The sequence below is a fragment of the Numida meleagris genome, chromosome 3, assembly GCF_002078875.1.
Source record: "Numida meleagris isolate 19003 breed g44 Domestic line chromosome 3, NumMel1.0, whole genome shotgun sequence".
NCBI lineage: Eukaryota > Metazoa > Chordata > Aves > Galliformes > Numididae > Numida > Numida meleagris.
Window position 1 is genome coordinate 88,746,487 of NC_034411.1, and position 16,028 is coordinate 88,762,514.

General features: G+C 40.0%; 1 protein-coding gene across 4 annotated transcripts in view; it reads left to right on the plus strand.

The window, feature by feature from the left end:
• Nucleotides 1-15,375, plus strand: part of ELOVL5 (ELOVL fatty acid elongase 5) — a 38,960-nt gene extending 23,585 nt beyond the window's left edge. For all 4 annotated transcript variants that reach the window (XM_021391253.1, XM_021391252.1, XM_021391251.1 and 1 more), the window contains exons 3-8: nucleotides 730-917; nucleotides 7,804-7,881; nucleotides 8,309-8,480; nucleotides 9,968-10,092; nucleotides 11,846-11,980; nucleotides 13,456-15,375. In XM_021391253.1, coding sequence (XP_021246928.1) covers nucleotides 730-917; nucleotides 7,804-7,881; nucleotides 8,309-8,480; nucleotides 9,968-10,092; nucleotides 11,846-11,980; nucleotides 13,456-13,587 — 830 coding nt within the window. In that variant the 3' untranslated portion in view covers nucleotides 13,588-15,375. The remainder of the gene's footprint in view (nucleotides 1-729; nucleotides 918-7,803; nucleotides 7,882-8,308; nucleotides 8,481-9,967; nucleotides 10,093-11,845; nucleotides 11,981-13,455) is intronic.

Sequence of the window (16,028 nt, forward strand, 5' to 3'; positions counted from 1 at the left end):
GCAGTCACTGTGGAAAAAAGTGTGACATACTTGTCTCAGGCATTTCTCTGAAATGCTCATTGTGAGCAGTTGACGTGCTTTTTCTGAGGAGTTTATGTACTTCTTCTGTATTTTGCCAGCTGTTCTGGTTAGTCAAACAGGACTGACTGTTTCATGTTTCATTGCTAACACAAGGACTACAAAATTTAAGTAACACGAGTAGCACATTTGTTAATCTAGTTAGGCTTGTATTGACACAGTGCAGACTACAAAAAACTATCAGGACCATCCACTGAGAACCTCAGGGTGTCCACTTCACTCCTAGCTTTGCTGGCTTTATGAAGGAATAAAGAGTGTGCTATTTGGAAAGGTTGATTTGAGAGAAGAAGGGAGAGAAGACTGCTGAAGCTTGCTTTATAATTTAAACTCATCTTTGGTATTCAGGATGGATGAAGCTTCTGAGCAGTAGTTAGTATTTCACTCATAATAATTAGATAATAGTTTAGAAATATCTTTTTGACTTACGAAGATTCCTGTTTTCTTAACAACTGTATAACTGAAATGTTGCTTCTGAAGTTGTTTGTAATAATAACACAGCCCTTGATAAAAAGACTTGCTGTTCTTCCTTCATCTTTCTATGGTCATTCTGGCGCTAGAATTGTTCTTGAGCAAAGATTTTTCTGAATGCATTGAATTCTTCCCCGTACAAAAGTCTAAGTGTTTGTAATTTTGCTTGTTTGTTTGTTTCAGATCCCAGAGTAAAAGGATGGCTTCTTCTGGAGAATTATACACCTACCTTTATCTTCTCAGTCTTATACTTACTAATTGTATGGCTAGGACCAAAGTACATGCGGAACAAACAACCATTCTCATGCAGGGGTATTCTAGTGATCTACAACCTTGGACTCACACTGCTTTCTCTGTATATGTTTTATGAGGTAGGAGAAAGGATTGCATTGGGGTTATTTTGCAGTGTCTGTTTTAATTATATTGGCTTATGTTGAAAATGATCTGTGAAGATAGTCCTCCTAAACCTGGGAAGACATTAGCAAAAATGTTGCACCATTCTTTGATGTCACTTCTCAGAGAAGAATACTCTTGTTGCCTAGAAGACGGGCTTAACTTGATTGCTTTGATGGATTGTACAACATACTTGGTAGCAAAACTATATCTTGTTTTGGAGTGCAAAATGTGTCTTATTTAAATGTGTTTAATCACACTCTTTGCATCTGTTTCTGTAAGCTTGGAGTTGCTTCTCGTGTCCTCTTAATTTTGCTGAAACAATTGCATCTAGACAGATGTGATTCATCTGTTCTTGAATGTTAAAATCTGAACAAAATAGATTTCAAACTGAATTGGACTTTCCGTGGACTTATTTTCTTTTCTAACAAAACAAAGATTTAGGCTCTAGCAAGTTTTCTGCTTCCACAGAGCAATTTAACTGCTTGTAATTGGAATTGCATGCCTTTGATTAACGTTAAAATGGAAAACTATGGCAATTTAAATAAGAATGAGGTCAGTAAATGGTGCAGCATGTGGTTTTAATGTACAGAACACTGTGGCTTGCTTTTAACGAGAAGCATTTCTCCTTTTTGTAAGGAGTTATTTCATTTTCAACATAGGATTACAAACAAGAACTAAAACTACTGCTTTCTTTGAGAGGAAGAGGGGGATGTTTGCTTAGAAATACACGCAAGCTGTAATTCTTAAAAGTTTGTAGTTTATAGTCTTTCAAGAGATGAATTTAGGTAGGAAGTGATTTAAACTAAAAGGCAATTTCTCTTGTATAGTGATGAGTTTAGTCAAAATTGCTGTATTGATTTGGATTATTGCGAATTTTGATATTTAATTCTTCAGGGTGAGCATTGTGGGATTCAGTAGGTACTTAGAACAATTTGTATGCTCTGTTTGCTTATGTTTCTAATCGTCCTTTCAGGATATTCTAAATGTGAGTGTGTGAGGAGTGCATACAGAATTTGTCTATTGACATGTTAACACATGGTGTTGCTGTGGGTTTCATCGACAATATCTACAATGTTAGTTTATGCAGAGATTACTTATACAATAATTCATATTATTTTAACTTCCAGTCTTTATATTAGAGGTTTACAAGTGCCAACTTCTCTCAGTTTTACTAAGTATGGATAAAATTCTAAGAATAGCCAATCTTCTTTTACTGAATACTTGCAATAATTCTCATAGTTTCCAAATGAAAACTACTGCATAAATTTAAACAATAGAAAAGATTTGGACTGTTGATTATAGGCCTTTATACAACTTTTCTTGCTAACAGTGAATAGGTTACTAAGAAAAGGTTATGTTGAAGTTCCTTATACTTGTGACCACCTGAATAGCTTTTACATTGTCTCATTCTTCACAATTAAAACACAGTGAGTATCAAGCTTTATGCTTTCTATAAAGTAAAATACTTCACATCAGTTTGAATGTTGCTCTTAATATAAGATTATGTGAATGTTTGTTGGTACCGTTGTAAATATACATTCTTCTTATAAATAGAAATACACAAAGCTGTAGTGTTATGTCAACTCATGATAAACTCATGATAACTCGTAACAGTTACAACAAAATGCTTTTGAGATCATCTTATAGGCAAGTGTGCTCTTTTGTAGCCTGTGTTGCCTTAGAAGACCGCTGGATGTCCTTTACTGTGGGCATTCCATGCTGCTTCCCTGCTGATGCAGCAAGGGTGTGCTGGACTTCAGGGCTACAAAGGTGATGAGGGGCCTGGAGCATCTCCCTCACAAGGAGAGACATGGGGCTGTTCAGGCTGGAGAAGAGAAGACTGAGAGAGGATCTTGTCAATGCTTATCTAAAGGATGGCACTCAAGTGGATGGGGCCAGGCTCTTTTCGGTGGTGCCCAGCAAGATGGTGAGGGGCAACAGGCACAAACTGAAGCATAGGAAATTCCATACAAACATGACAAAAAAAAGTATTTTCAGTGAGAGTGACAAAGCACTGGAACAGACTGCCCAGATAGTCTTTTTCTCTGGAAATATTAAAAACCCACCTGGATGCTTCCCTGTGCAACCTACTATAGGGAACCTGCTTTAGCGGGGAGTTGAACTAGAAGATCTCCAGAGGTCCCTTCCAGCCCCTGTGATTCTGTGACTTGGGGGCAAGCAGTGATCTGCAGCAAGGACTGATCCCTTAAAATGTTACAAGCAGACAGCCTTGCTGACATAACACTACGCTGCTTGCTGTTTGCAGGATGAGAGCCAAAGGGTCAGGTGATAGGGAAAAAGTCAGATTCCTAAACTTCATGTACATCTGCTGGCTGTAGTGAGTGCCTCTGTAATACCCATGTCAGCGCAAAGCCAGCAGCAGCCTCACTGAGACCACATCTGTTGCTGAAATTTAGCTGTGAAGGATGAGTGACCATCAGTCACACTTCATGACGTGTTCTTTTTCAAGCTAAAATGATGACAAAGAACATTCAAAAAAAGAAAAGAGGGAGGTGTAATACCTTCCTCATCATGTTCTATTTCAGCTGAACTAAACTTTTATCAGGCCTAGTTTGAGGAAAGTCATAAAACAGCACCACATACAAACTTGTTCAGTATCCTGTCTGAAAATAAACTGTTTTAATAGCTTGCTGTTAAGCTCCTGCCTGGGAGTTTCTCCTGAGTTGTAGCTGTCATGGTTCAGCTTGTGAATCATAGCATCACAGCTCAGTTTAAGTGTTGTGTGACCAAAGCATGATATTAAAGTGAGGCATACTCCCAACCAGGATGAGAAAGGTGACCCAGATGGCTTTCTAACCTTTTCATCTGAATGTTTGTATGCAATAACATGGAAAAAAAAGTGTGGGATTTGCATAATTCCAGCTACTGTGTTCTTGCCTCACTTGGTCTTCTGGTGCAGTGTAGTATAACCTTATTTTAAAATCACTGAAAATCTTCTTATTTAGGGTTTCTAGATAGTATTTTATCTACATAATGATTGTGAATTATTTATTCTGGCATTCAGTGACTGGACAAAGCTAGGGTCCATTCTGGTACTAGCAAAACAGAGCAGTGGGCTGCTTGTCCCAGGTAATTTAAGAGGCAAGGCATGCTCGGGGGAGTGGGAGAGGTTCCTCTTGACTGCCCTCTAAGCACAGCATCATCATGCCAGTACCACAGGAGGAGGACATGCTCGTGAGAGGGAAAAAGCAGGTTTTTTGTTCTATGTAAATACACAGTGCCTAATCATTGAGAGAGGCCATGTGGGCTCTGATAGTGTTAATTACCCAAAAAGCTGATGAAACATCAGTTTTGTAATTGGAAGCAGTCATTAACAGGTGCGTTATTTAAACCCCAAACTTGAATGCAGTGAAGGACATCAGCACTGCCCTCACATTGCTCCTCAAGCACTCCATCTGGGCAAGCTGCCAGAGGAGCTGAAGCCATAGAGGCAATCCTGCCTTCACTCGCGTTGTTTTTTTTTTTCTCTGAGCTTGTGAGTGAAGTTGTCCTCCAACACAGTGCTCTCCTTGAGTTCTGGCTGTGCATTTGGCAGGGAGCTGATCCCACACGCGAGTGCCGGGCATGCAGTAAATGCAACTGTTTTATTCTGGTGTGTTTGCAAGGTTGCTTGAGTGATCTGGTCTGCACAGACTTCTGTTTGAGGAAACTGGCCTGTGATGAGGGCTCACTTTCCTAAAAGCAATCTCTTTGTCTTCACTCTTCATCTGAAGCACCTGTCTATAGCCAGGCTCGGGTCTTGGCTGGTATCAGAACACACAATCTTTCCCCACCAGCCCTCTCCTACAGCCAGTTCAGAGAAGTGTAGGTATGCTGCTTCATTTGGGTAGCAGATGTGATAAAAAGTGCATGTTACAGCATTTTGAGGAATTCAGCAACAAAACAAGTGTAATATAAAAATGGACGTTTGGGGGAAGGAAGAGAATCCTACTTAAGCACAAAAGCGAGTTCGAAGTGCAGTTTTTTTGCCTGGGGCTGAAGAACTTAACATTGACTTGGAGTGCTATTTTAACTGGATTATGAAGGAGCTGTCCTCTTGGAATGTCATTTAAAAATTGCAGACTCTGAAAATCATTACAGTCAGCCTTTTCTAGACAGGCTAATTTCTCAAGAGAAGATATGCCTGCGGCCATGGATCAGCAGTGCCATTAGCAGGCCTGGGCTCCTGCCAGCCTGGAGCTGGAGGACTTCCTAGGGTCAGCCTGCCGAGAAGGGCCATCTTGGGCCTGGAGCAGCTGCAGGAGGGCTCAGGAGGTAGGAGCAGGCCACAGCAAGCACAAGGAATGACTTAAATGCACCTGCTGACAATTTGTGACACCTACATTTTAAGAGAATAGCTCCATTTATCGTTTTCTGCATTGATGTGCCCAGCTCTGTACACAACACAGCCGTTTGGGAACCGTTGTTGGTCAGGTCTCAGAGCAACCCATTGTTTTTTGTTTTCTGAAGCCTTCCAGCATGTGCTGAAACTACTGTGGGTGTAATAAATAGTGGTAGAGCAGCTGGTTCCCTCTGGAAAACCATTACCTATGGGTGCCGTGTGTTGCTCAAAGCAAAGTTAAGCTGTGGTATCAGTTTATGGCAGCTTTTGACCTCTTAGTTTCTTCTGGAAAGGGAGGCTTAAATTTTGTAACTATGCCGTTTCTATGTTAAAAGATAACTACTGTTTCCTACAAATGTTGCTTTGCTTATGCCATTTAAAGCATTATGGCTGAGGAATAACACTACCACTCCTAGCATATTACAGTATGCTCTTCTGGAAACAAGGGAATACTTGAGTTTGACTGAAGCTACCTACATCCACACTGATGCATTTATTCTTTAAAGAGCAGAATCAAACCAGACACCTTCTGTCAAGCTTTAGGTAGTGAACCTGTATCCATGCAGGGAAAGCCCCCTGGGTGTCACTGTGCTAGCCTTTGCTCTGAAGGAGTTCATGGAAGAATTGGAGATGGAGGCCGACCCTCACTGTTTGGAATAATCACAGTGCAAACATAGTGATTATTCCTCTGTTTCTCACCTTTCTTTGAACTGTGAGAACTGTACGAAAACCTCTGTAGGCTCTTAGCAACACTATTACAGCACAATGTGGTCTGTCTGGTGGACAAGCAGGCACCCAAGAAACCCTACAGGCTTTCCCACAATGCCATCAGAGCAGCTCAGTGTAAGGCTTGTCCAGAGGTAGCTGGTACCTGGGTGAGTTCTCTTCGCTGCTTGGATAGAGAAATTGCTTGGGTCTGCTGTTGATCCACAAGGCGGCCTTGCTGTCACTGGGGCATGGTAATATTGATTTTTCTCCATTACAAGAAGTAATTTCAGGTCTATATGTTATGGTATAACTGGATGTCTTTTTTTTTCCCTCACTGAATAGTGTCCGTAATACTATCTCAGGATGTCTAAAATAATGACCTAGACTGATTGGGCATTTTTAAAGGTAATTTAGGGAGAAAATGAGCCATGAAAGAAATAATGTTAGGAAAAGGTCATTTAAATGATAATCTTTATTGTACCTTTCAGAGTTAATTTCCCACTCACGGTTCTGGACAGCGTTTAATAGCGGCAGTTATTGTAGTCTTTTAATCAACTAATCATTTTAAATGACTTCTGGTATAATGAGTTTTTAACCGTGGCTTTACAAAGCCTTTTTTTTTTTTTAATTCTCCATGAGTGTAGGTAAGGCCAAGAATGGACAAGTCACTTGTGCAGGATGTCTGTCTCTGCTTTTAAAAGCTTCTTTTTTCGGCTACCTTCCCATACTTTTTATGCTTGGTAGTAGTCTAAATTTGTTATTCCTATTCTAATGCTATTTCCAAGAGGAAAGATGTCTTTGTAGACATCAAGCAAGATCTGTCATGATTATTACTTTAATAGAAGCACTGATGGCAGCTTCCTAAAAGTCAGAGGCCAGAACCACTGGGGCATCCTCCTTGGTTTTAAAAATAAATAGCTTAAATAGAAAGCTGCCTCCTGACCATGGCGTGAGACAAGACACTTGTTCTCATCTCGTGTCCTCACGCCTGCTGCCCTCTCAGGTCCCACCCTCAAAATCTCCCCTTCCAGGTGCTCCTCCATCTGCCCCTTCCTCCAGACTCCTTCAGAGCCTGTTTCAGCCTCTCCCTTTGCAGTCTGCCTCCTCCCCATGAGCCCTCATACACAATGCTCAGGGACAGCAACGTGATCCGCCAGCTGTGGGAAAAGAGTGGGATACGGGCAGCTGACAGCTGGATCTGGATTCTACCTTGGTTTCAGCCAGCCCCAGGCAAAGGGCTCCTCGCTCCCCTCTCTTGACTGATAGCTAGCTGATCTTTACCCTTCAAAGTAATTTTGTCATATTTGAAGTATTGTTTGATATGTCAGGAAGTCAGGTGGGCAGTGGCAGATACTTTGGAGGAAATCACTTGGACAGTGAAGATTGTAATGTGCTTGGGATGAGGGATTTGTTTAAAAAGATCCCGAAGAATCAAAATATGGTAAAACATCAGTTGTTAACTGAAGTGTATTTCTTAAGAATCTGTCTAGAACGTCCATACCAAACACATGCTATGTAGGATATGATAGAGTGTTCCCTCCTATTTTTATTTATTATTATCTGTTAATCTTTTTTATTTTTATTCTTAATAATCTTTATTATTATCTGTTAATAATGTTTATAATTATCTGTTAATTCACTCTCCGTTATGATTCACTTACTGTTTGGAGCTGAAACCCAGCCTAGTGTCTCATTGAGGTGTCCACGGATGCCTTGTCACCAGGTGTCTCCCAAAGCTTCTGTCAGGGTGCGCGTTCACTGCGAGGCACGGTGTTGGCACTGAGTGACACTTTGTTCTTTGCTCTCCCCAGTTGGTGACGGGAGTATGGGAAGGAGGATATAATTTCTACTGTCAGGATACACACAGTGGAGGTGAAGCTGATATGAAGGTAATGTAATCAAGACTTCAAGCTAATTACATTTTAAATCATCTCCTTGAATGTAAGTAGAAAGCAGAATGGTATCAATTATGCAGTTTTTGTTCAAACTGTATGGTTTTTTCTCCTTCCACAATATGGATGGGTGATGCATAGTCAAACACAGGAATTAATCAACAGTATATTCACTGATATTTACAATTTCAGTGAATTATTATATTTACACTTTCATATGTTCCCAGCTCAAAAAACAGAGTTGGTCTTCAGTCTGTATCTGGCCACTGTGTGTCTGTTCTCTGTTGGGGGGATGAGATGGTGATGATTTCTCCTCAGACATCGCCTTTACAGGCAGCACTACAGCACATTTTTTGCCATAGTTTGCTAAATATTGTCTGGTCACAATGAGCAATACTTCTAAAACTTGTTTCCTCCTTTCTAGATCATACGTGTCCTCTGGTGGTACTATTTCTCCAAACTCATTGAGTTCATGGATACTTTCTTTTTCATTTTGCGGAAAAATAATCATCAGATCACTGTCCTGCATGTCTATCACCATGCAACGATGCTGAATATTTGGTGGTTTGTTATGAACTGGGTGCCTTGTGGTCACTGTAAGTACTGGGTTATGGTGGGGTATGCGTGTATCAGAGGCCTTGTTTTGGTTTTCATTTGGTCAGATCAAACATTTCTGGTATCTTCAGCCACAGAATGTGTTGTTTCTGATATTAAGCCACTTTGCTGAATTGCAGCTAGTTCTTGCAGATATTAAGATGCCTGCGGAGTGTCTGGAAAATACATGACTATGTAGCTTGAAGATTTTGCTTGTCAGTGTGACATCTGTCCGCTGCAGTAGTCCAGGACTGACACCTATCAGCCTTGCTTTCTCTTTTTTTGGAGACCCTCAAATGAAACAGTACTTTTTTCCAAGTAAGGACCAGAAGTTTGTTTTGGCTGCAAGATGTCAAATAATGACACGTGTGTTCAAATCTGTAAAGTTCACTTGCGACGTTACTTTCTTAAATCAATCTCATTGTACTTGTAACCACAACAAATGATTTCAATTAAAAAGTTGTTCTCCCCTGAGCACTAATGAATTTGACTGAATGCATCTTAAGTGAAAGGTTTCCATGTCTCTCTTGTCTAAATCCTTCTAACCTCTGGCAACTTTGCTTTGATTCTTTAATTTCCTTTGTTTTTAGCTGGCATCTAATTTACTAACTGTATTGGCATGGTTTAGTTGTGGTTCAGATGTGCAACTTATAGATTCTGGCTTTCTTGAATGTTCATCCGAGAGAAACCTTTTCAATGTGAACTAACAGCAGTGCAGACCAAGTAGCTGGATTGCTCAGGAATCTGCTTTCCCAGCCAAACAACATAGAAACTCACATTTGTTTTGTGTTGTTAGCACAACAGTGAGTAATGTTGAACTTATGGGAAGCGTGCATCCAGAACCACATTTTCCTCTAAAGAAGTCAATCTCTGTTTATAGAACAGTCAAAAGTACAAGTACTTAGAGTCTATCTTGAGTTTTTGTGGTCTTGAAAATACTTTTGTGCTATTTCTGGTGATGTGTTTTTCTTCTTCCTTACCAATCTCTGTGTCATGCTTGGTCATCTAGTACCACGCAGGTTGGTGCTAAGTTAAAATTGAAATTTATTTGATGACTAAAGATGCTGTAAACAAGGACAAATAGAATGGTTAGCTTTCACATTCAGAAGATACCTGTTTCTTTTGCTTATAAATGATAAAATAGAATCCCTTCCAGAAAGTGAAATTGGACTAAAATTAGATTGGAGAAGCTATGGATTGTTGGGCACGTTTACATGACTCGTTTTTATCAGCTTCCTATTGAGAAGATGAAGTGTAGAAAAATAATAAATAGAGCAAACAAAATCAGAAAGGCTGATACAGAGCACACAGTTGCAAAGCATCTCAAACACTCAGTTGAGTCAACATAAAAAGTTTCAGGGGAGTGGAGTTCTTTGCCTTTGTTCTAAGAGAAATCATATTTTAAATAGTAACATTTTGAACTTTTGGTTCTGTGAAACAGCATTTTCCTGGTAATTCAGTGTACTTTCTTTCTCCTTTGCTGTTTCAGCTTATTTTGGTGCCACACTGAACAGCTTTATCCATGTCCTCATGTACTCCTACTATGGACTGTCGGCTGTTCCAGCGATGCGTCCTTATCTGTGGTGGAAGAAGTACATCACTCAGGGGCAGCTGGTGAGTGATGAGTTCTTGTAGCGCTTCAGCAGGTTCTTGTATTCTCAATGGGATCTTTTTGTTTTTACTGACCTAAAATTTTGGCGTGGGTAGAAGGGGAAATGAAATCTAATGGCTTTTACATCTTCAGGCACCCAAATCACTTTAGAAATCCAGCTTCTGCCCCTGTGTTTGTACTGTTTTCAGGGCAAAAGGGAGGGAGAAACTGACGGCATACGCAAATCAGTGCTGAGCAGCTTAGTAGGATCTTTCTCTGTCTCCCCAGGCTGTGTGGCAAGAGGTGTTTGGGAATCACACTGCTGAGTTTTTGGGGACTTGGGAGCTAGAGAGGAGGGAGCCCACGTAGCTCGTGTGCCCCTCAGGGTGCTTGTTGCTCAAGCTGAAGCTGAGAGGGCTGATCAGAAGCGGGGTGCGACACAGTCTGCAACTAACAAGGCCCTTCATTCTTGTCCTGCAGGACAATGGATTTTCTGTCCCACTTTTGCATGCGGTTGCAAATGGTTTATTAAAAACTCTTCAATATTTCTGGTCTCCTTCCGCACTTTAAATGGGCAGATTTTTTTTCACTTGTAATTCTGTGTTGTGCCCGTTGCATCCATTTGTATTGTTTCCTGGGTGCACAGTGATGAAGCCTGAATGGTGTGGACTGGGGGTGAAAAGAGCACTGAAATTAAGCGGTGAGGCACATGCTGCAGTGATGCTACGTGTTCTGATGTGTATAACATGACAGAGCTGCACAAGGAAATGCTCATAGGCATTTTGTTCTCCTCATTTTATAGATGGGGAAAACAAAGCCTAGAGATTTTTTAAATTATTATTTTCTTATTCTTTTTTTTTCTCCCCACTTTGCATGTTCCCTCTCAGACCTGTGATTAGGTTTTCACATTTGCTGGTGATTATCAGCAATTCAGAGCTCGATTCTCAAAATCTTTTTTCTTAGCACTGTTTCTGTGGGTTGTTTTGTTTTGGTTTGTTTCCCTTCCAGATTTGGGGCCTGTTCTTCATCCGTGCTGTCTGAGTGCTGCAGAGTGCAAGTGCCTCTGCGGTGTAGCTGCTCCCCTGGCCATTGTCACAGCACTTCCACTTCCCTGCCTGCTCTGCATGCATAACTATTAGGCCAGCAAAACAGCAGAACAGAGCTGTCTTTCTCTCTTTAAATAAACATTCCCTAATCTGGTAGCCTTCACGTAAGGATGATATTTTTGCCTAAAAGCCTTTGCAGCGCATAAGCCCAAACTTTTTTTTTCCAAAAGAGAAAACTAAAGATAGTTGTAAACAGGTGTAATGAACCTCTGACCTCTTCCATGCTCCCACTCCCTCAACTTCTCTGCTTCGTATGTGCAGTTTTTGACCTAAAATTATTTCACTGGAGCCATGTATAGGGTGGTCTCAGCCTGTGGGAGGGGTGACCCCAGGTCTTCTGCAGAGCTACTGTGTTAGGCTGGCCGAGTCAAACCCTGGTGAGGTCTCGCTCGGGAGGTGGTGGTCTTTGTTCCCTAGGGTACTTATAAACCAGTTCTACATACACTAATGCTCTAAAATTAAACAATAGAAAATCGCAACCTGAAAGTCTTGCTAAATCATGTTTACTTTGTTTTAGTAAAATAGAGAAGATAAAAGCATCAAACTTAGCTTTTTTTTTTTTGACTTGTTTTGGAAATACCTAAATAAGTTTTGGTCAGTAATGACTTTTTCCCTTCTTGCACTAATGTGCTCTGTTGTTTTTGTTTTGTTTTGTTTTTTCTGTCCCCAGATTCAGTTTGTCCTGACAATCTTCCAGACCAGCTGTGGTGTTGTTTGGCCATGTGCGTTTCCTCAGGGCTGGCTGTATTTCCAGATTTTTTATATGATTTCTTTGATTATCCTCTTCACAAATTTCTACATTCAGGTAAAAGTAATACTCATAGATTCTTTGTAGCGTTCTGCTCGTTTTGTATCATTGGAAAGCTGTTTTACAGAAAGGTCTGCTTGAAGTACCCTTTTTCTTTCAGCAACATGGATGCATTTTTAATTTACTATACTTGTTTGTCTACGCACAAATTTGAGAACTTCGGATGTGTTGTCTACAAAATTCAGAACTATTAGAAAGCTCTTTAAGCAGAGTATCACAAAAACACGTTTTACTAATGCAATTTTAACTGCAGGTAAGGGAGAGGAGGAGCTTAATTTAGGAAGCTTTTTCATTCTGAAATAAAAGAGCAGCCTGTGAACCTCTGAAGCGCATAAAGGAATTGTTCCCTACTATTTTTACAAGGGTAAATGCTTAGTTTATTTCCTGGGAAATGTCTGAAACTATCAGCATACAAAACTCTGATTGGGTTCACCTTTATAAGCATTTTCTATATGGAAAATTAGCATTTTGAATTGTGTTTCTGTGATATTTGTCTCATGTCTGAACAGATTTAGACTCAATCTATGTTTTTCAGAGTAGGTCATAATCAGGCTCTGGGCAAAGATGTACCCATCTTCAGGAAATCAAACCTATATGATCTACTGAACCCAAACAAACTCTGTTACCTATTTTAAAGGTCTCTTTAAGGAGCTGAACATTTCAGGTCTGGTGACAGTGACTGTGACAGGAGAAAACATAGTAGGCTTCACTTTTCTGAAACACTCTTCACTTTTTTCTTTAGGTATTTCTTAAAATCAGTCCCGTGGTCCATATCACTTCCTGCATATGAACATGCTAATTAAACACGATCATATGTTCCAAATAGTACTCTACTTCCTTCATCGTGTTTCTCATATTTTAATTTTCCTTCACGTGCACACTTTGGAAATGCCTTCTCATCAGGCAATGGAACCTCTCTGACGTAGTTTAAGTCATGTATATTTTTTCACTGTCAGTAATTTTTTGTGCCCCGAGTCTCCTGAAAGCTGTTAGTTTTTACTTCTTTCTTGCTTTGCAAGTCCGCTGCGGCAAATTTGTTTCATATTTCTGTCTCTGAAACTTCCCTTGCTGTTCTTGTTTACCCACTTCTTGCTCTGGCACTGCTGGAGACAGCCACCTGCAGTGCATCAAACCTCCCTCCTCCCTTGTCATTTTGAGTATATTCTTGTGCCATAGTCTGCTCATAAAATTGCTTTCCTGCTTCTAATTTACTGTTAACATAGTACTGCCAATGCTACCATCGTACAACAGTCCTTGTTCTTTGCCAGTGAACTAATTCTCTTCTTGTGATGAATGAAACACACAATATAGCCTCATAGACAAAAAATGTTAGCTTGTTAGACTCTGCCACCAGCACAAGGTCTTCAGAAATGACGGATGCAAGTTTACTTTTGTGCTTCTTGAATTGCTGCTGTGAGAAAATTGTCTTAAATCTGTTTAAGCAAAACCGTGTGTCTTTCTGTATATTCTAGACTTACAACAAGAAGGCATCCTCGAGGAGGAAAGAGTATCAGAATGGCTCTACAGCTACTGTGAACGGGTACACAAACAGCTTTTCTTCCCTTGAGAACAATGTGAAACAAAGAAAACAAAGGAAGGATTGAAGACCAAACTGAAAAACCATTTTGATAACCCCAACAACAAAATCATCTGATTGTAAAAGCACAATAAGAGTTGTGCACTAATACTCTAATGGCTACTGTAACTATTCCTGCCTAGAATAGTGTGACTTATGTAGGACTTAACCAGTGCAAACACCCTAGAAACTGTATACAGAACATAAAAGTAGGTTGAAGTTTAAAAATAATTCTGGGCTGTCACTGACCCCGCTATAGACTGTGGAAGGGAGTGTTATTGTAGTATACGACACTGCTGTTGCCTTACTAGTCAATATGATAGGTGCTGAATTATGATTCACAATTTGAAAACACTGTAATCTAAACTCCATTTTTTTTACTGTAGATCATGCATGTGATTGTAGAGGTAATTTGTATGATGCTGGTTTCAGTAGTTAAACACACATGCCTTAAATTAAAAAGCAGGGCCCAAAGCTTATTACTGGTTTAAAAATTAGGGTACGTTTCAGCTTTTCAGTTGACTGACTTTTTATTAAAAAGTCATGTAGAAGAATCCATTATCATTTTACTGGTCTGTATGTGATACGCAGTGTTAAGTATCTCTTACGTGATACAGTGAAATTAGAAATGGTGCATTTAGTTTTGTATATTTGGCTTTAACAGACTAAACAGTCACAAACCAGATGGAAAAGTTATTTTACCTTTTTAATAGATCTTATTTTTTTATTTGAAGTATGTCACTACTGTAAAATTAATTGGCGCTTACTCAGTCCAGTAAGACTTCAATATTTGTCTCTAAGGTTTAGGGTATATACAGGGTGGTCCCATCTTTTATTTTCTCTTTCTTATTTCTGGGAATTCTTAAATGCTAAATGAAGAGTGTTTTTTAATATGGAAACTGGCAGAATTTCAAGTGTTGTTACCATAGCCATATCCAGACTTTAAGAGCTACTGTTTAAATCTGTAACATATCCAGAAGTGTATTTAAAAACGAAGACAGAAGGATGCTTTTCTGATGGAACCGTCTGCATTTAAGTTGGTATCTGTGTTGGTCTTCATGTAGCATATGTTCATTTTTGAAATGTGCCTAACAAACATCTTTTCCCAAACAAGCAAAATTAAATGGTCTAAGTCATAGGTAATGTTTTTTAAGTGTTACTGAAATGTGCTGGAGATGTCTGTTTCTGTAGTGTGAGTTGTGTATGTCACCAGTAATGTCTTGGCTTGTTATCTGCGGATTTGTTTAGAGAGCTTCTAAAAGTTGCTCCTGTAAAATCTTGCCTTGCACATATGAGGAGCCAGATGCTGCAAAGCCCATATCTGTTGCTGGGATGTTACTCTGGTATCTGCCATGGTGGAGCCTGGCTTATGAATATCTCGTTCACTAAGCTCTGAAAAATGGAATTGTGCAAGATGTTCAGTTGGCATTGCTCAAGTTTAGCTATTTTTGATATTTATATAAATGCCAGTTTTAACTTGTTTAATTTTTCTTTTTTTTAAATTAAACCTTTTTAAAATTTTTTGCACATCTCTTAGGGAATTAATAAGTTTTCCTGCTAGCCTTGTGGGTTTTCATTCCTTGTTTTGAAGGAGACAGTGTCTGTCATGTTTACATTATCGAAACTCGTGTGTGTGTCTTCATTTCTAGGTACTGGTTTGCAGAGTCTTTACATAGCTCAGTACAGCAGCTATACTGTTCCAAATAGGCTATCTAAATGTGCTAGAAATAAACTTTTGGCTCATCTGAGTATACCTACGTTGTTAATGTTTGACATGGTTTAATCATTAAAACACTTTTGATGATCTCTGCCTGAACTCTATAGTGGGTTTGTACAGATTTAATACATTGCTGCTTCAAGCGTAATGCCAAGAAGTTGTTGTCTTGACCAAAGGACAGCTACAGATATTTGGAGAAATTTAGCATGCTAGAGATTTGGTATCAAATTCCATGCAGAAACCTTTGGCAGAACACCGATCCATTGCCTGGGTGAAGAAATTGTTATCTGTGCAATGGATTGAACCTCTGTATGGGAACTGCTGAGTCACAGCCTGAACCACTGACAGAGCACCTGGAGGAAAGACCCAGTCAGCCCTGGGAGCACAAGTGAAGGCAATTCACCTGTGTGACCAGAAGGGGTGGAGCCAGGCTCCACCCCTCTTAGGCCTCATTTAAGGGCTGACTGCCCCTGAGGAAGGATCTCTTTCTGGAGATCCCTCCTTAGTGGAAGCTTTTCCCCGTGAACCCAGCATCTTCTGATATGGGTGAGCAGTCTACTTCCCTTCCTTTGTAGCACTTTTCTATTGTGCCAGTCCTTCCATGTCTTTTGTAACACCTTTTCCATCATGTTGGTCCTTCCGATTGCTACAAGCTTCCAGTGGGATTAGTGACTCACTGAAAGCAGAACACCCCAAGTAGCTCTGAGGCACAGTCTTGGGAGCAAAACTTAACATGGGCTTTCTGCCTTATA